The 20,265-nt window shown below is 43.6% G+C and overlaps 1 long non-coding RNA gene and 2 gene segments (V, D, J or C); all 3 read left to right on the forward strand.

The window, feature by feature from the left end:
* The first annotated feature begins 9,370 nt into the window (after nucleotides 1-9,370).
* Nucleotides 9,371-11,882, forward strand: LOC101059605 (uncharacterized). The gene is made up of 3 exons (XR_010159030.1): nucleotides 9,371-10,745; nucleotides 11,053-11,135; nucleotides 11,656-11,882. It is a non-coding gene; the product is annotated as an uncharacterized LOC101059605 (long non-coding RNA).
* Nucleotides 11,883-13,889: 2,007 nt separating this feature from the next.
* LOC129144505 (probable non-functional T cell receptor beta variable 5-3) lies at nucleotides 13,890-14,601 on the forward strand. The segment is given in 2 exon segments: nucleotides 13,890-13,947; nucleotides 14,069-14,601. Coding segments are annotated over 2 exon segments (591 nt in total).
* Nucleotides 14,602-16,422: 1,821 nt separating this feature from the next.
* Nucleotides 16,423-17,219, forward strand: LOC104007451 (T cell receptor beta variable 9-like). The segment is given in 2 exon segments: nucleotides 16,423-16,671; nucleotides 16,805-17,219. Coding segments are annotated over 2 exon segments (405 nt in total).
* Nucleotides 17,220-20,265: the final 3,046 nt, after the last annotated feature.

Consider the following 20,265-nt stretch of genomic DNA (forward strand, 5'->3'; position numbering starts at 1 on the left):
CATCCTGGCCAACATGGTGAAACTCCGTCTCTACTAAAAATACAAAAATTAGCTGGGCATGGTGACAGGCACCTGTAGTCCCAGCTGCTCAGGAGGCTGAGGCAGGAGAATGGCTTGAACCCAGGAGGTGGAGGTTGCAGTGAGCTGAGATTGCGCCACTGCACTCCAGCCTGGGTGACAGAGCAAAACACTGTCTCAAAAAAAAAAAAAAAAAAAAAGTCTAAATACAAAGTGTGAAAAGGTGTGGCTCTGATTATTCAAAGGGAGCTCTGGAATGTCGTGTTTCCAGCCTGGATCTGCTTGATATCCTCACACTGTTTCATCCTGTGGCCTGTATAATTCTGGCTCCTCTCTTCCATCTTAGGATACTCATTGCGATGATGTAGCAGCAGTTTATTGTGCAATCAAGATGTGCCCTTTTGTTTTCACTGGCCAAGGGTGAATTTGAAGTTCCACCCTAAGTCAACCCTTCTGGGAAAGCAATAGAGAGTGTGTGTGTGAGAGGGTGTGGGTTGCAGGGGTTGGTGTAGGGGCATCTCTGCTCCTGACTTAGACAATGCTGAGCTCATCAGGTCAGAAGGTCTGAATCCATGAGACTGGAACGTTGGCCACTTGGAGGCGCTGTGGCTCCACAAAGCTGTGGGGAACCCTGGGGAGGGGTGGAGGGTGACCCAGGAGAGGACGGCTGAAGGGAATGCTTGGCTGTGTGCTGGCATCAGGAGGCGGCTGGAATTCAGAGTAGGTCCTGGGACTGCCCAGGGCAAGGTAGGCACACCAGGGACCTCAGTTTGCATCAGAGAGAATGTCTTTGCCTCTGCATGGGCAGTGGAGGGTGAAGAGTCTGGGGCAGCAAGGGCTGGGAGTCAGTGCCAGGAAAGTGACAGGGGTTGTCAGAGAAAAATAAGGTGGGATATGGGCATGTGGAGACTGTGTTCCACCTGCCCCACTTTTAATTTCTGGGTTGTGTAGGACAGGAATGGTGCAGGAAGCAGCAGAGCCTGGGGTCTGACAATGGGTAGAGCAGGCAGGGGTGGCCTGCAGGGAGAGTTACTGGGAAAGGCCGGTTTCCCAAGGAAATGCCTGAAACATTCCTGCCCCACTCAGGAAATGACCATGAGGTGGGTGCTCCCAGACAGAGGGGTTCAGGCCCTGCGGAGCTGACAGGCCTTTCCCAGGCACTCTCTGCTGCTTCTACATGTGATCTGCTTTAATGCCCACTGATATCAGGCAGGGTAAATATGATTTTACCTGTTTATACATATGGGGGAAGCAGCTGTCCCTCTTCTCATGTTTAGTAACTGGCTATAGTCAGTTCCTCCAACACCTCTGCACGCCGCCCTGCTCTGTACATGTGTCCTCTCCTCTGGCTTCCTCATTTCAGATCCCCGTTAGCAGGAGGGAAAGATCATGTCTCATATGTGGTCATTAAAACCTCTTCCCCAACAAGCCCAAGGAACTTCCAGGTCAAGCATCTACATTCATCCTTCACTGTAGGAAAGAAAAAGAAATAAAATTTTCTGCACTGTGGACTTTCTGTAACTGATGTAATATACCTTGAGGAAAATGAGCATAAATAGTTGCTATTCATTCATTCATTAATCTTATTCTTTTACTCAATAAACTTTTTGAGGATCCTTCTTTGTATAAGGTATTCTGTGACATAAAATTGAAAAGAAAAAATATTAAGTGGAAAAAATGTTTCTTGCTTTTTAGAGTGTTAAGGTTTGCATTTATTTTTTAAATTGATTTCTTTATTAAAAATAGTTTACCGATTTCTAAATTATACAAATTTACTTTTTTCTCTTTCTTTGGCTAACTAGTCCCATTTTAGACAGCCATTTAATTTAACTGTGGTAGGAATATGTAATATGAAATATATCTTTTTAACAGATTTTTGTATGTACAATACGGTATTGTAATCTACAAGCAAAAGGTTGTATGGCAATCTCTAGATCTTATTCATCCTCCTTAACTGAAATTGTATACCATTGACAGCAACTCTCCATTTACTCCAATCCCCAGCCCTTGGAAATTACCTTCACCTTTGCTTCCATTACTTCGATTATTTACGTTCCATCATATAAGCAGAATCATGTGGTATTTGCCTTTCTGTGCCTGGCTTATTCACTTAGTGTAATGTCCTGTGGGTTTATCCACATTGTCATATATGGCTGGATTTTCCTCTTTTTAAATGTTTAAAATACTTCTTTGTATGCATCTAACATGTTTAAGGTCTGAAGTATAAAATGTGTCATATCTGACTGTTTCTATGAAACAGTCTGTCACATGACTGGCAGTCATTTGCAGAACTGCAAGCACTGAGTACACTGATGCACATTCACAGTTCAATTCTGCTTCACGGAGAAGACTTAAAGAAAATATTAATCTAGTCATTCATTACCATTTTATGATGCACAAAATAGAAAGCCTTCATTAGGAAAATTTCAATTAATTAGAAATTCAACTATACGAAAACATCTTAACGTGCAAACGCTATTCTCATTTTACAGGTAGAGGAATTGGCCCATAGTTTAAATTACTTGACCACATTAAGTAGGAATTAGGATGCAGTACTGGGGTTCTAACCCTGGTCTATCAAAGCCCTGTATTTTATAGCTATATGCTATAATCTATTTCATAACAAATGATGCTTATCTTCACAAAAATTCAAATGTTATCTCCTAGGTCCCTTTCAGACCTGCTGGCTCTAATAACATCATACACAGAAATCAGTTTACCCTGGAGAGGGGGGGTGGGAAACAACTGTGAATGGGTGCCATGACCTCAAGCCCAACTCCCATTCTAGCACCAGCTCCTCAAGACGTGAGGCCAGTTCTTGACAGATTTGGCTTAGTTTGTTTTCTGTTTTTTTGTTTTTGTTTTTGTTGTTTTTGTTTGTTTGTTTGTTTTAATCTATGAAATGAGACTGCTACTGTCCATCTGCAGGGCTGTGTACAAAATTAAATAGCATAAAGTATCTAGCATGTAGCAGAAATCTAGATATTAGGTTGGTGCAAAACTAATTGAGGTTTTTGCCGTTACTTTTAGTTACTTTTAATGGTAAGAACTGCAATACTTTTGTACCAACATAATATTTTGATTTCCTTTGATAATCTCAGATAGCCTCTTTCACCATGCCAATGTGCAAAGGCAGATACGGACATATGATACCTAGAAATCTTAGGTTGAGGATTCAGAAGTCACAGAAATGGAAATATACATTTCCTCTGATGATTTATTTGATGAAATTAACTAATTAACTAAAGAATGCAGTATGGATCCCTCTTGAGGCATTTAAAAATCAATGTTGTTGACATATAAATTATACAATGTAAACATTATACATTTTAAATGAACAGATCAGTGATTTTTGAGCAATATATATGTATATGCCCTTATAATCCCCACCCCTCTTAAAATATAAAATATCCCCACCCCTATTAAAATGTAGAATATCTCCAGAAAGTTCCCTCGAACACCTCTGCAATGCCTATCTTGGTCCCAGAAAACCAATGATGTAACTTCTATCACTGGAGAGTAGTTTTGTTCACAAATATTTTTAATGTCAATTTAAAACCCATACTGATTAATCCTCTTGAATACATAGCTAAATAATCAAGGCAGGGAAGAGTTTCTGGGAGGTTTTATGGTTTTAGAAGGGATTGAAACCATGAGAGCTACCTTGATCCATGGTAGGAACGATTCTGTCTGGAGATGGATGTTGTGCCGAAATAACCTCAAAAGGTCTTTTCAGCTGGTAGAAGCTGATTCAACAACATTTATTTATTCATTTTCATTCATTTCTTTTCTTCTCCATTCATTAACTCAAATTGTTTAGTAATGATATCCTGGTAACAGTTAATTATCTCCAAGGAAATTATTTTGAGTTCCCATAGGACACACATGCAGCTGGTTTTGTGTTCACACACTGAGAACGCTGGCATCAAGCAAACCATGGTAATAGAGACTTCATTGAAAGATGATGTTACATTGGGAGAAGCATTCTTTTTGCCTTAACCCCAAGTGTTTAACTCATAAATCCTGAGCCTTCAGCTAGAATTCATCTTCCTGTTCTGGCCCTGTCCTGGGCACCAGGATCCTGAGCTGTGTGTTTCTGTCTCTTGAACCACAGGAGTCCTGGGCACGCACATGAAACCCACTAACGGGCTTGTTGGATCCCAGCTGTGACTTTCAGCACCAGGTGGCCCTTAGAAGTGACTTTAATTTCTGTGTCCTTCACTACTAAGTGAAGCCCCATAGATGCTGAATGACCAGACCTTGGTGATGCATTGTGCTGAAAGGAAACCAGCACAGGGGGAGGTGAGCAGAATATGAAACAAAATCATGTATTTACAACCAGCAACATGACTTACTGGCAGATCCTTTGTTCAAACACTATTAAGAATTTAAAAATCATGACAGCAGAGTGATAAAGCAAGCGTGGGGTCCTTCTGAATGCAGGGCTCTGTACACTGATGATACAGTTTTTGAGCTCCTTTTCATTTATTACTAAATTAATGGCAGGAATCCTGAACGAAGGGATATTCCCTATGAGACATGACACCTCAAATAAAACGAGAGCATTTTTCCTTATCTTGAAGTCTGCTCCCTCTCGCCAAGTCCCTCACTCATCAGGACACCTTTGTGCTCACAGGTCTTCAGCAGCGCTGGGTGGCCACCATTGTCCACACAGAGAGGGCAGTCAGCAGGTGAGGTGGTTCTGCCTGCTGTGGTCTCACCCCAGGAACAGAAAGCAAGACTCCTGGATGGAGCTGAAGGTGCTCAGCTGGACTTGTCAGGAGTCCCATCTGTCAGTGAATTGACAAGAAACAGAGCAAAACGACTCCTGCAATGTTGATGAGCCTGCCCCTGGGATTTGGAAACCTGATAACAGAGAAAACCAATATAGACACAGGACTTTAACAGGATTATGGTCAATTAAGCAAATTAGAAAAGGATACTTGAAGGAGTATTTGGGACACAGGAATCAAAAACACCAGGGAGACATGAGGATTTTTCCTAAGATTCTAGACTACAGCAATACATAGATAACTAACACCAGAATATTAATGAGGAATTATATCATTGCAGGAATAAAATTTATATTGAATTACAAACTGTTTGCACAAAAGTCAAGAAAAACTTGAAAGCCTTATATCAAGAAGCATTCTTCCCATCCAAACTTCAGTGGTGCATTTATTTTGGATTTGACCCTCTGGGGAAGGGGCATGACCTCTCTCGACAAGAAGGTTCTGGGGACCAGGCAGAGAGAATGAGGTCTCAGGATGACTTCCTTGACAGCCCTGTTCCCCTTTCATCAACACACAGACCCAGAAGACCTCTCTGTCTTGTAGCATCTGCCATGAGCATCAGGCTCCTGTGCTGTGTGGCCTTTTCTCTCCTGTGGGCAGGTAAGTCCTGGGCAGGGCCCATGTGTAGATTTCAAGACCCAGAGCCTTCCCATTGAGGCTGCAGCATTGGCTTTGTTCTCCTCCTCTGTAGGTCCAGTGATTGCTGGGATCACCCAGGCACCAACATCTCAGATCCTGGCAGCAGGACGGAGCATGACACTGAGATGTACCCAGGATATGAGACATAATGCCATGTACTGGTATAGACAAGATCTAGGACTGGGGCTAAGGCTCATCCATTATTCAAATACTGCAGGTACCACTGGCAAAGGAGAAGTCCCTGATGGTTATAGTGTCTCCAGAGCAAACACAGATGATTTCCCCCTCACGTTGGCGTCTGCTGTACCCTCTCAGACATCTGTGTACTTCTGTGCCAGCAGTGACTCCACAGTGCTGCACAGCCATCTCCTCTCTGTACATAAATGCAGGGGAGGCTCTGCCCTCCTCCCCGACCCCAGACTCAACCATGTCCTTGGCAGAGTTCTCAGCACTGGGAATCTTGGAAGCCCAATGGGTGCCGGGCAGTGTGAGCCTCAGTCTGTGCCAGGTGCCTCTGCAGGCAGTCCCAGCCAGGCCTGGACTGGTCCCAGAGCCTCAGAGGTCTCTTTTGTTGCTCTCTGGTCTTTCTTCCAAGCTATCTTTTTGGGATGGGACCAGGGCTTTCCCAGCTCTTACTTTTTTACTCATCATCCTGAGTCCGAGGTCCACAGGATGGAACAGGATTTGTATTTCAAATCCGTCTAGACTCCTGTTTCTCTCTGGGGGCCACGTTGCTTCCTCTCTCCAGGGTTTCCTCCAGTACCCACTCTCATGTGGTCTCACCTGTGGCCCGCCTTTCCCATCTGAGCAGTCACCCCCGAAGGCCTTGCTGGGCCTCTCCACACCACCTCCCCTCGCCTTTCTACTGCAGCCATGAGGCTGCCTCTTCTGTGCCTCCTTCCTTTCCAACACAGAGACCTCAAAGGCCATTTCCTCCGCCCTGGGCTAGTGCCTTCCTTTCTGCAGTGGTCAGCTTCTACCTGCACTTCTGATCTCAGCATGATCAGCTTCTCCTGCTGGAAGCACTCCCTCAACTCTCAGCTGAGGTCAAATTTCAGTTTCCCTCTCATAAGCTCACAGAATCATGTGCCTCTTAGTAAAGTTCAGCACTGTTGGCAATTTTTCCAACACTTGTTTTATTCCTTTTGTGCTCCACTTAATTTTAAACTCATGAAGCTGAAGGCTGAGCTTGTTACATTCACCACCAGCAGTGCCTGGCAGGCAGGGAGTCCTCATTCATTTCACAGAGAATGGATGAGTGAGTGATAGGTGAGTGAGTGATGAGTGGGTGAATGAACCAGTAACAGGAACACACTAGATTCATTGTACCCTGGCAGAGGTCTAGAGTTAACTTTGCCTGAGATGCTCTGTTATGAGCTCATCAAGGAGCACTCACTTGTTGAACAAGCATAGGACCATGCATGGTGCAAGCCAGTTTGTCATTCTGGGAATTTCCAGTTTAAAATATGATGCGTTCTTCAAGCTGAATGAGGGTAAACTCTCTGTATGTAATTCTAATATCTAAGCTATTTCTTAAAGTTTTGGGTTAGGAACAAAAAAACCCCTGAAGAGGGCACATTTGTAGATTTAGGATTTTTAAAATATATTTATATTATTTTCCCTTGGAAGAACAGGATGGGAACAGCCTTATAGTTGCTAATTTGTGGAGAAGGCATCATAATAAAAGTAAGAGAAAATCAGAATTGTGTTCTAGAGGGTAAATTGTGGCTGTCCTGAGAGCATGTTCCCCAGGAACCTAAACCATGAGCGTGTTCAGGAACCCAGAGTGCAACAGACAATTCTTGGCCCCATGAATTTGGCGGTAAGACTGGAGACAGTTGGAAAAACCATGGAGTTTTGAAGTTCTTCACTCTCAATGCAGGCCTCTCTTGAACACCACAGATTAATGTCAGATAAATATGCTTCCACTATTAAGACTATTAAAACAAGAACCAATGAAGAGAAGTGAGCAGAAACAATAAGCAATTGAAGTGTTTGAAGACAAGAAATTTTTACCATTAAAAGGTATGAAAGTTTGTAGAACTATATTTAAAGGAAATTGAAATGTGAACAAGAAAAAAAGACTGTCAGAAACCATCAAGATAACATTAAAAAATAATCAAATTCAATACAGAAATGATTAAGATTATCACTGAAAACAAAATGGAAATGAAGAAAAGATGAAATGCTTCTAGGAGATTATTAGTGATGTCAAGGACAGAGCTGAAGAAGTTACACAGAATGCAGCACTGAAAATTAAATATGTAACTTTAGAAAGAGCTTAAGGGTGGTTTCCAGCATAGTAGAATATATAATTTTTAATTATATATATTTATTTATATAAAGTTATTTATATTTATATGTTTAATTATACATTTATTATATAAAATATAGAATATATATTATATAAAATATGGAATATAGAATATATATTATATATAATATAGAATATATATTATATAGAATATAGAATATATATTATATAGAATATAGAATATATATTATATAGAATATAGAATATATATTATATAGAATATAGAATATTCTATATAATAATATATAATATATAATATATATTCTATATTCTATATAATATATATTCTATATTCTATATTCTATATAATATATATTCTATATTCTATATTCTATAGAATATATAAATATATATATTTCCCATTTTTCTTATAGATAATTGAAGTTTCAGAAAAAGAAAGTAGAGGGAATAAGTGATTGTGATGAGACATTAGTTGAGAATTTTACAGAGGTGTTTCAGGACCTAAATTCTCAATTTCAAGAATTCAAATGAATATGAAATAAGATAAATGTTTATATTATAATGAGATTGTGGAACATAAGTGACAAATCGATGATTCTAAAAGCTGTCAAAAAGAAAAGATAAATCTCTCCTAGTGGAATAGACTGAAAAGATCAATGAAAGTCAAGAAAGAGGATCAGAAATAACCATTTAGTCGGAATTATAATCCCCATTCATTAAACACTGAGATGGAGGAAAATATATTTACAAGTGGAAAAATTAAAAAAAAAGACTATGAGTTTTCCAATCAGGTATCTTTTCTGAATTATAGTCAACAAAGGTGGGAAGTGGTCCCAGAAGAAAGGCATGAGGTGCAGCCTGTGAGGGAACCCATGTGTTGGGACAGCCCCGTTGGGCTCATGTGACTGGGGGATGGAGGAGGCTGGGGCATCAATGGGGATGGCATAGGGGACCCTGACTTGCAGGAAAGACAATGAGCTCATCCCTTGGTGCCTTGTGTTGGGGGCGCTGTTGGCACATCCTAGAGAACATGCCCAGCAGACAGAGGAGCGCCTGTGTGGTGAGAAGATAAACTCAGAAATGCAGCATGAGGCCTGTAGCTCCAGACAGCTCTAGAGCACAAAGTGAAGACCGATGCATTGATGTTGCTTAAAAGGAGCTAATAAATATCTAAAGCAGTCATCCAAGTGTTTTCTAATATAAATCCTGTGTTCCTGACGTTGTGGGGATTGAGAGAGGAAGTGATGTCACTGTGGGTACTGTTCTGTGTCAGGACAAGGACGTCCCTCCTCCTCTGCTCCTGCTCACAGTGACCCTGATCTGGTAAAGCTCCCATCCTGCCCTGACTCTGTCATGGGCACCAGGCTCCTCTGCTGGGCAGCCCTGTGCCTCCTGGGGGCAGGTGAGTCCTCAGACACCAACCAGTCTCATTCTGTGTGTCTGTGTGTGTGTGTGTGTGTGATGAGTACAATTGTTTTCCACATTCTGTTCTCAACTTGTGTCTCCACAGATCACACAGGTGCTGGAGTCTCCCAGACCCCCAGTAACAAGGTCACAGAGAAGGGAAAAGATGTAGAGCTCAGGTGTGATCCAATTTCAGGTCATGCTGCCCTTTACTGGTACCGACAAAGCCTGGGGCAGGGCCCAGAGTTTCTAATTTACTTCCAAGGCACGGGTGCGGCAGATGACTCAGGGCTGCCCAACGATCTTTGCAGTGAGGCCTGAGGGATCCGTCTCTACTCTGAAGATCCAGCGCACAGAGCAGGGGGACTCAGCCGTGTATCTCTGTGCCAGCAGCTTAACCACAGCATGACACAATCGCCTCCTTTCTGCTCATAAACCTCCTCCTCTCTCTCCTTGCTTCCTTATGATACTATTTTGCACCAGGGGATCCTCATCTCACACCACTCCACTGCCTCTTCCATAATCATTGCTTGCATGTCCGCTGCTCAGATCAGCAGATGTGCATTTTATATGTTAATCATTTTCTGTGGAAGGCCATTTGCTGGTCTTCATTATCCATCCTTATTTTCCACATTGGATACTGCTCCCTTCAAGATTACTTGTTGCCTACAAGGGATCCTACTTTTTACATTCAAATTTTACTTTTTATTAATACGTATTTGATGCCATCTTGAAGGCAATCTCATTATCGTCCCAATCTTTTGCTAATCTTTATGTTTATGGTAACATTGATTGTTATTTTGGGGGACATGTACTTCATCTTTGGTAATGAAATGAAATAACTATGCACTTCAATTCCTGTATGTTCTTCCTACTTAAGAGTAAATCCAATTTTCTTCCATTCCTCCCATTCTATCCCACTCCCTTTATATGATAGTTTTAAGGGAGAAAATATTAATTAGACTCTAACTGCAGCAATGTGATAAGAGTTATTTAGAATGAGGGTGGGATATTAAGCTTTGAGTAAAGCAATAGTCAGGGTTAGAACTAGTGTTGGAATCAGGGTTTAGGGAAGTTGCTCATAAAACCTGCAGGATGACACTTCTAGAATAGTCTCTCATTCATTCTGCAGACACTTCCCAGCATCCCTTGGGCCATTGCAAAAGCAATGATGAAACTTCACGTATTGGCCACAAGATGGCACTGTGGTCCACTGGGATCTAAGGGACTCTGGGGAGAGCCTGGGAGAGCAGCCTAGGAAGGGAAGGGTTAAGAAAAATTAGGGCTGGAATCCAATATTATGCAGATGTTGCAGCAGTTTTCAGTCATTGCTAGGCTACCTACAGCTATGCAAGATGCAGGAAATACCTCTAATCTTTAATGAGATCCACAGTTGAAGAATTTTGGCCTGGCAGCCTTGGTGTCAAGCGCAGGTGCAAGCAGAGGAGCAACTGCCTCAAAGGAACGTGGGAAAGCTAGGGGCGGGCTGTGCCCTAAGCTCAGTATGTCTCTGCTGCACCCCATCTTCCCTGCAGACCTTGCCAGGCAACAGCCTTCATGAGAGGAGGTGGATCCTGCCTGAGACCAGTCAGAAGGCCCTGGACCAGCTGGACTCCGTAGGCATGGGGGGTGACGCCACAGGCCCACCAGACTATTCCCTAGAGAGCAGCCTCCGAGCCCCAGCTTACAGTCCTGAGGATCACTGCACTTAGTTGGGCCAGCCCCTCCTCACTCTGACCCTACCATGAACCCCAAACTCTTCTGTGTGACCCTTTGTCTCCTGGGAGCAGATGAGTTCTGGAAACAGCTGCAAAACCCTGTCATGGGTTTGCAATGTCTGGGCTACAAGCCTTTTTTGTCCTTTCCTCTGCAGAGTCCCCCTATTTCTTAAGTCTTGTCTTCACTTTCTGTCTGCCTCTCCAGCAGGCTCTATTGATGCTGGGATCACCCAGATGCCAAGATATCACATTGTACAGAAGAAAGAGATGATCCTGGAATGTGCTCAGGTTAGGAACAGTGTTCTGATATCGACAAGACCCAAGACGGGGGCTGAAGCTGATCCACTATTCAGGCAGTGGTCACAGCAGGACCAAAGTTGATGTCACTGAGGGGTACTGTGTCTCTTGAAACAAGCTGGAGCATTTCCCCAACCCTGGCATCCACCAGCACCAGCCAGACCTATCTGTACCACTGTGGCAGCGCATCCGCAGCCCTGCACAGCCAGCTGCCCTCTGCACAAAAAGGGCAGTCACAGGCTGGAGGTGGGCACTCCTTATGGAAGCCCGTGTCTCAACCAGAAGAAAAAGCTGCCCTTTCTGAAGCTCTTCCCAGACTTCCCAGCAATGGGATCTCATTCTATGTGTGCTCCTGCAGCATAAAACTTAGAGTGAGCTGGGTCTGTCACTGTAGTGCGGATGTGTAAATGCAAACAACATAATGTTATTTTGCTCAATTTGGAATATTCTGGTAATTGTGCAAAGGAATGGTAGCTTCTAACAAGAAATTCATATTTCACTTTCTTTTCAGGAGAGAAGAAAAAAGCAGAAAGCAGCTGGGAAGCTTTAGCCTGCTTGAGTGATCTGGGATTCTCAAGTAGCATACATAACATCACCTTGGCTTTGGTTCCTTTGGATACCAAGCATGTGTTCTGTGGAGGACAAGAAAATCCAATTTTTTTGTTATAAAGTTATAAACACACAAGAGAACAATCCAGTTAGGGAGAATGTTAATAAATACAACAAACTCTGCCATTAGACCTGAAGATAATCAGCTAGTAGAATTATCAAAGAGATTGTAAGACTCTTACTGAGTACCTGTTTGAGCTCCTCTGAGGATAGATGAAGGAAGGAACTTAATTCTTACCATCACTGTGGCTTGGATTAGAATCCATGAGTTCCTTAACTTGTTTTTCTTGTAAAATATTGTAAAATAATATAGAACACACATTTTATTTTCCTGTAGCCTGTAGTCCTCTTTAGCACCTAAAGGGAGAAGCACATATCCTGGTGCAAAAGGGAGCTGGTTGCTTGCTTGGCAAAAAAATGAATTCACCAATTGGCCAATCTGCTGAAAGTCAAAATGAAAGGCTAATATATGAGACTGATGACAGTTCATGGTTCTTGGTATAACTTCAACAGCGAGTGAGCATTTTTTTCTTTGTCTATAGCTTTCTTTCAGCCATTGATCCTCAGTTGTGTCTTAGCCTCTTATCAGTCCAGCTCACTTTGATACTAAATTTGATTGTTGTGTATCTCAGCAAGAAGCACGTCTCACATTCTCTGTATTTTATGTGGTCATGAGTGTGTTCCTGTCTTATTCTTATTTTATGTGGTGCATTTCTAAATAGGACTGTACAGAATACAAGCATCTATTTGTATATGACTCTCGTCTTTTATGGGGAGAGGTCAGAGTAGGTGAGGGTGCACCTTGATTCTCTGCTGGAATCTCTTTGGATTCTATGTCCCCTGTCACATGGTTTATTTTCATATGCATATTTCTCATGGTTCTCCTGACTCTTTTAGCAATGCTCATTGCAGGATGTTAGAAATTGTATTACTTCTAATGGCAGAATGTTAGAAATTGTGTTGACTCTTAAGGCAAAATAAAATACCCGGACTCGCTTTTCCATTGCTGTGTCTATTAGTCGTGGTCCTGGAGATATCAAGGAGGGACAAAAGGAGTATTTGCAAAGGTGTGGCAGGGTTAAGGGAACCCAGTAAGAGAAGTAGAAGTAGCCTAAGAACAGCAGAATCTGTGGCTCTTATTCACATTGGCCTGAAATAAGTAGGAGAGGATGTGGATCCCAAAGCATCAGGTACTGTAGCTCTAAGGCCAGGCTGCCTATAAGGTGCTGTGGCCTTTGGTAGGGAAAAGTAACCTATATAAAATAATAAAGCAAGAGGAGAGCCAGGGCATAGATGAATCAGAACAAGTGGTGACCCTACCTCCCTCTACTCTCCTGCCATTGTCTCCCATTAGCCAAACTCACTCTGGAGTTAGAGAAGAAGAGAGCCAGTTAACATAATACACTGAGGTCAGCCTCTGAAGGCAGGGTGGATCTGGAGAAATTAACATAAATTATCCAGATCACTACGCATAAGATGGCCTTGAGGGTGCTGAATCCCAAACTGTCTGGCTAGGTCTGTGCTGTGAGCTGACAAAGCCCTAGTATTTTTTCTGGGGAATCTGTACTCTTAATAATTTACAGACAACCAAGGTCTGCTTTGGATCTGATCAGATAGACTAAATCTTGGGGACTTTGCACCACTGGCCACTCAAGGGAGGGGCTGGAAATATTTTCTGAGGACAAAAAAAATAGAATTAGAAAATTTGGTTGAATCTAGCGTCAGAGAGATGACCTTAGGACAGCCAGGGAGAACTGGAACAGGAAGGTTTACTCACAGCTTCCTCATCTTCCACTGATGGGCAGGTGTGTGAGCTCCAGCATGGAGCACCACAGCACTAGGTGGGAGGAGGGTGAGAGGGTGATGGGGCAGCCTGGGAGCTGGAGCAGTGTAGGCAGAGGAGCAACTATCTCATCACAGAAGCTTCTGCCCTCACCCAACCCTTCTGCTGGACAGGGAGGGAGTTCAGGTTGTGGGGAGCACTGGACCTCAGGAAGGATTTATAGGGAGGACACAGGACAGTGACATCACAGGATACCCCACCCATCAGGAAAATCAAGGCCCAGAACTCACTTGGCTCTTCCCCAGGAGGACCAAGCCCTGAATCAGATGCAGTGCTGCCTGCCCCACTGTGCCATGGGCCCCGGGCTCCTCTGCTGGGCACTGCTTTGTCTCCTGGGAGCAGATGAGTCCTGTGCACAGAACAGCAGCCCCATTCTCCGATTTCCCACCCCTGTGTCCTCCACTTTACACTGGGGAGGACCTCCAGGCTGTCTGCTGTGCTCATCCTCCATCTGCTTTTCCCACAGGCCCAGTGGAGGCTGGAGTCACCCAAAGTCCCACACACCTGATCAAAACGAGAGGACAGCAAGTGACTCTGAGATGCTCTCCTATCTCTGGGCACAGCAGTGTGTCCTGGTACCAACAGGCCCTGGGTCAGGGGCACCAGTTTATCTCCAGATATGCTAATGAGTTAAGGAGATCAGAAGGAAACTTCCCTAATCGATTCTCAGGGCGCCAGTTCCATGACTATTGCTCTGAGATGAATGTGAGTGCCTTGGAGCTGGGGGACTCGGCCCTGTATCTCTGTGCCAGAAGCTTGGCACAGCCCTGCAGAGTCACTGGAACTCTGTGCACTAATCTCTCTGCTTCCGTGTATGGCAGTCTCAGACCAGACAGCTGTGAGAACCTGGGGCCTTCAGGGGGAAAGAGAAACAATTTCAGGACTCTGAACAAGGCTGGCGGAAACAAGGCCAGGAGGATATGCTCAGAGGATGGTGCTGATTCAGGAGGTTCACGGCAAAATTACTTTCTTTGTCGGATGCTGTACACTATAGTGATAGAGTAGCTGGCACTCTCCTTTTTAGAAAAAGAAATTCATTTTGGTGTCAGGATTGTTCGACAGATGTGTAGTATAGAAGGTAAAATCTCAAGGGTTTGCTTTATATAATTAAAGGAGAAGAAATTGAGATTTGGTTTGGAGAAACTTGAGGAGAGAGAACATGATTAAAGATTATTAAATAAATAGAAGTAGAGCTACCAGATGATAAAAAATTGTGTTCTCTGCAACATAACCTGTCAAAGTTTTCAATTGCTAGAAAATATGCAGCAAGGCCTTGTAGCAACTGGCATCACCCCGAGGCCACTCTATGATGGTCATCACCACATAGCCAGTTGCCCTGTGGGAGGGCCCTGGAGCTGGTTCCAATGTCTTCCTTCTGGACTTATATCTCAATTCTCAAAACAGAGGAATTCATTTCACTGCTGATGGTAAACAGATAAAGGCTCTCCCATTTCCCCAAAGATACATTCTGCTTCCCTTGTATCTCTTTCTGACACTTACCGCCCAGATCCATTACCTTCTGTGATCAAACACCTCTTTGAATATTTCCTAAAACTCTGCAGCCTTTACATTCTCTGCATTTGTGCTCAGTATTTCCATGGCCTGGAAGGACCTTCTGTCTCCCAAGAAACAGCCAGACCCTGCTTATCGGTCAAGGATGGGCTCACACCTGCTTCCTCTTTGCTTCTTACCATGACATTCCCCAGCATTGTACTATACCATCATCTTTATTATTTTCATAGGAAAAGCCAAGTATTAATTAAATATATAATGAATATTATTTGATGTTGTGAAATCTATGTTAATTCCTGCTTATATAGAGTTCTGGAATATTATTACTTTTATTCATGTGAGGGATATTATTAACCACTAACTATTTCCTGGTTAGAGATCAAAGTCACTTCTGTGTAATGATAGCAAATGTGAGAACCAGCTGAATCTGTTTGAATTACAGCTGGCAGTATTATTCATTTCAAAATTTTTATAATTTAGAAGTAAATTTTTAAAATCTAGAAATCCTTTTGTAAAATGCACTGTCTAAAATTTAGTAATAATGAACCTAAATACAAAATATGAAAACATATGGGTGTAATTAACCAGGATTAGCTGTGGAATATAGGGTTTCCAGGCTGGGTTTCCTTGATAGCATCACACTGTTTAATTGTATGGCCTTTATAATTCTGGCTGGTCTCTACCATCTTAACATATTATTTGCAATTATGTAACAATTGTTTATTTTGTAATCAAAATGTTGGTTCATGTGTCCTTTGACTCCATTGGCGAAGGGTGGATTTGAAAATCAACCCTAAATTGACTCTTCTGGGAAAGCATGGACGGGGTGTATAAGAGGGTGGGGGTGGCAGGAGTGGGGGCATCTCTCTTTCTGATTTGGACAATTTGAGCATATCACGTCAGAGGGTATGAATCCATGAGACTGTAGACTGTTGGCCACTTGGAGGCGCTGTGGCTCCACAGTGCTGCAGAGAACTCAGCGGAGGGGTGGGAGAGTGGCCAAGAGAGGACTGAAGGGGATGCCCTGGCTGCCTGCTGGCATCAGTGGGGTGGATGGAATTCCCTGAGTGGGGCCTGGCCATGTAGAGTTAAGCACAAACTCTCATTGCCTTGAAAGAGTTGGGGTGCCAGAGGCCTCAGTTTGCACCAAGGAGGGAGTGTCTCTGCTGCTGCACGGGCAGTGGAGGGTGAAGGGGCTGGGGTGGCAAGGGCTGGGGAATCAGTGTCAGGGCAGGGACAGGGCGGGCAGAGGAAAGTAAGGTGTGATGTGGGTATGTTGGGACTGTGTTCAGTCCTCCTCACCTTTAGCTTCTGGCCTGTGCAAGACAGGAATAGTACATGGAGTAGCAGAACCTGAGGCCTGCCAAAGAGTACAGTGGGCTGCAGTGGCCTGCAGGGGAAAGTATGTCAGTGTGGTGACATCACAGGTCAATGCTCCTATCAGGAAGAAGGGAGCTTAGGAACTGCAGAATGCTTACTACAGAGACACCAGCCCCAAGCTAGGAGATCCTGCCATGGGCTTCAGGCTCCTCTGCTGTGTGGCCTTTTGTCTCCTGGGAGCAGGTGAGTCCTGGGCACAGCTTGAAAGTCTCCGATCTTCATTTCTTGTCCCTGAAATGCATGCGGGGCCAACGATGGCTTCAGCAGGAGGCTTTCTTCTGTGCCTTATGGTTAACTTTTGTCTTCTGACACACAGGCCCAGTGGATTTTGGAGTCACACAAACCCCAAAGCACCTGATCACAGCAACTGGACAGCAAGTGACGCTGAGATGCTCCCCTAGGTCTGGAGACCTCTCTGTGTACTGGTACCAACAGAGCCTGGACCAGGGCCTCCAGTTCCTCATTCAGTATTATAATGGAGAAGAGAGCGCAAAAGGAAACATTCTTGAACGATTCTCCGCACAACAGTTCCCTGACTTGCACTCTGAACTAAACCTGAGCTCTCTGGAGCTGGGGGACTCAGCTTTGTATTTCTGTGCCAGCAGCGTAGCACAGCCCTGCATGAGCATCAGCCTTCTGTGCAATAACATTCCTGCCCCACTCAGGAAGTGACGGTGAGGGGAGGGCTGCCAGCCAGAGGGGCTCAGGCCCTGGAGAGTGGACAGGCCTTTCCCAGGCACTCTCTGGTGCTTCTGTATGTGATCTGGTTTACTGCTCACTGAAGCTGTGTAAGCGAAATATTATTTTACCTGTTTATATATCTGAGGGACAGCAGATGTCCTGGGGCTCATGTTTAGTAGCTAGCTGAAGTCTATTTTTTCAACACCTCTGCACTGTCCCTCCTCACTCCGGAGATCTGTCCTTTTACCTGGTGTCCCCTTTTTGTGTCCCCAAGAGCAGGATGCTAAGGTCATATATGAAACTGTGAACATGATAACTTCTTCCTTGACAAGTCCAATGGACACATGATTTCCAGGCAAAACATATCCATCTATTCTTTATTGTGATTTAAAAAAAGAAGAAAGAAAAGAAAGGTGCAGTTTTCTGCTCTGTAGCCCTCCTATGGGCAAGGCCAGGTCATCTCTTTTATGGAGACTGTATGAGGAGGGAGCTTTCCTAGGTTCACAGCAAATAGCAGGAAACGTTTTTTATGGGGCGTGTAGTCTTCCTGTGGCGGATGCAATCTGCCATCAGTGAAAGGACATGAAAAATTGTTATTCATTAGTTAATATTTTTTATTCTTTTTTTTTTTTTTGAGATAGAGTTTCGCTCTTGTTGCCCAGGCTGGAGTGCAGTGGTGCTATCTTGGCTCACTGCAACCTCCACCTCTTGGGTTCAAGCGATTCTCCTGCCTTAGCCTCCCAGGCGGCCTCCACCACACCTGGCCAGTTTTGTGTTTTTAGTAGAGGTGGGGTTTCTCTTTGGTGGCCAGGCTGGTCTCAAACTCCCAATCTCAGGTGATCACCTGCCTTGGCTTCCCAACGTGCTGGGATTATAGGCGTGAGCCATCGCACTAGGCCAATTTTTTATTCTTTATCAATAAATCTTTTGGGGCATCCTACTTTGTACAAGGGATTATATCACATGAAATATACAATGAAAAAAGATAATTGGAAAAAAGGGAATTTTTTTAAAAATGAAGAAAAGGGTGTTTCTTGCATTTGAGGGTATCAAAGTCTGCAATTTTTGGTATATTCTAATTAGTTTACTCAGTTTCTGATTTATACGAATTTCCTCTTTCTTCTCTTTCTCTCTTTGGCTACCTACACACTTTTGCCAGATTTTTAAAAGTTTTTAGTAACAATATTTAACATGAGATCTACCCTTTTTATAGACTTATAAGCACACAATACAGTTTTATACTCTGTAGTCATAACGTTGTACAGCAGATCTCTAGATCTTATTCATCTTGCATGATTGAAATTTTATACCCATTGGCAGCAACTCCCCATTTACCCTATTCCCCAGACCCTGACCGCTACCATTCTAGTCTTTGCTTCCATGAGTTGGACTATTTTAGATAACTCATGTAAATGACATTATGCAGATTTTTGTCTTTTTGTGATTGGCTTATCTCATTTAGCCTAATGTCCTACCAAGTATAGTGGTGACAGTTTTACTTCTATCTTCCACAGTTCACATGAATAGCTCCTTGACCAACTGTAACCCAGAATCGTAAAGATAAAGGCATTCTTAGAAATATAACTTCTTGTCCTGGCTAAGTTAACTTAACACAACCCGGTACGGGATGATTCTCCCAGGTTGAGGCATCTGGTCACATATGAGTTTCAACTTATCATGGTCCCCAGGATCCACTTTTGGGGGCACCACTGCTGCCCAGGTGACTATGGACACAACTTAGATGTCTCTGTCCTAGATTTTCCAGGCTGCAGCTACTGGCTTTTCTTTTAACCTGTGCCTGCAGTCTCCCTCCACTCAGACGCAGGGATCTGCCTCCTGCTCCCATCTCCTTCCTGAACTTCCGCCCTGCTGGAGTTGCATGGATATCAGGGCCCCTGGTCAATGTGCGGCAGCCCACGGAGGCACTGGGAGGGAAGCTCACCTCTAGCTGCCTTCTGGGGCCCAGTTCTGTTATACCCCAAGCAAGTGCTCTGGTCTCCCTTTGGGCTCCACAGTATGAGAAATGCACTTCATGGATTCATAGCTGACCCCTAGCTCAGTAATCTGATGACAAACTTTGAGTTTCACTCAAAGTGAAACTCTCAGAGCTGAGGGACTAGCTCTGCATTTCTCTGATGAGGGTAAGAATACAGTGCTGTAGAGATGCCTTCTTCCCTGTGTAGACCTGGCACTAAACAGGAAAAACCAGACAGGGTAAAAGTGCCCAAATATGTCTGAGAAGACTGAAAGAAAATTTCCTAAGAAAATCCTTCTCCTGACTTCATTCAGTTCCTAGTAAGACACACCTCACCCTCTGACCCCCATATCAGCTGTTCCCCCCAGGATATCACACGTCCTAGTATCTAACCCCACAGCAACTAATTCAGATACTGGCCTCTTTCCAACCTCCAGAAACGGTCTTGCCAATAGAGTTTTGCTGGCCGGGCGCGGTGGCTCACGCCTGTAATCCCAGCACTTTGGGAGCCCGAGGTCTGGTCTGGTCACCTGAGGTCAGGAGTTCCAGACCAGCCTGGCCAACATATTGTGAAACTCTGTTCCTTCCAAAAAAAAAAAATTACAAAAATTAGCTGGTCATGGTGGCACATATCTGTGGGAAGCTGAGGCAGGAGAATTGCTTAAACCCAGGAGGCAGAGGTTGCTGTGAGCTGAGATCTCATCACTGCACACTCCAGCCTGGGCAACAGAGCAAGACTCCATCTCTTAAAAAAAAAAAAAAAAAAAAAAAGAGTTTTGTCCTCTGACCACCAGGTCTATCTAGATATCTAGGCAGATTTAATTTATGATTAATTTGACCTCTTAATCCCATTAAAGGGAGAATGAAGAGTGTATGGTTTCAATGTAAAGTATATTCATTTTATTTTGAATGAGTTGGAACTAAGTAGTAAACTGAGGATATCACTCCATTATAGTCTTAAAACAACCCATGGTAAAACAAATCTCTTTACTAGGACTTTCTTTTTCACATTTTAGTTCCTAGTTACCCAGAGTCCAGAACAGTTAAGAGTTGAAGAGTCTATGACTGAGATGGTCTGTGGGGGTTTATAAATGAGCATTCACTTGTTGAACAAGCCTAGG

Source organism: Pan troglodytes, chromosome 6 (genome assembly GCF_028858775.2).
Source record: "Pan troglodytes isolate AG18354 chromosome 6, NHGRI_mPanTro3-v2.0_pri, whole genome shotgun sequence".
Lineage (NCBI taxonomy): Eukaryota > Metazoa > Chordata > Mammalia > Primates > Hominidae > Pan > Pan troglodytes.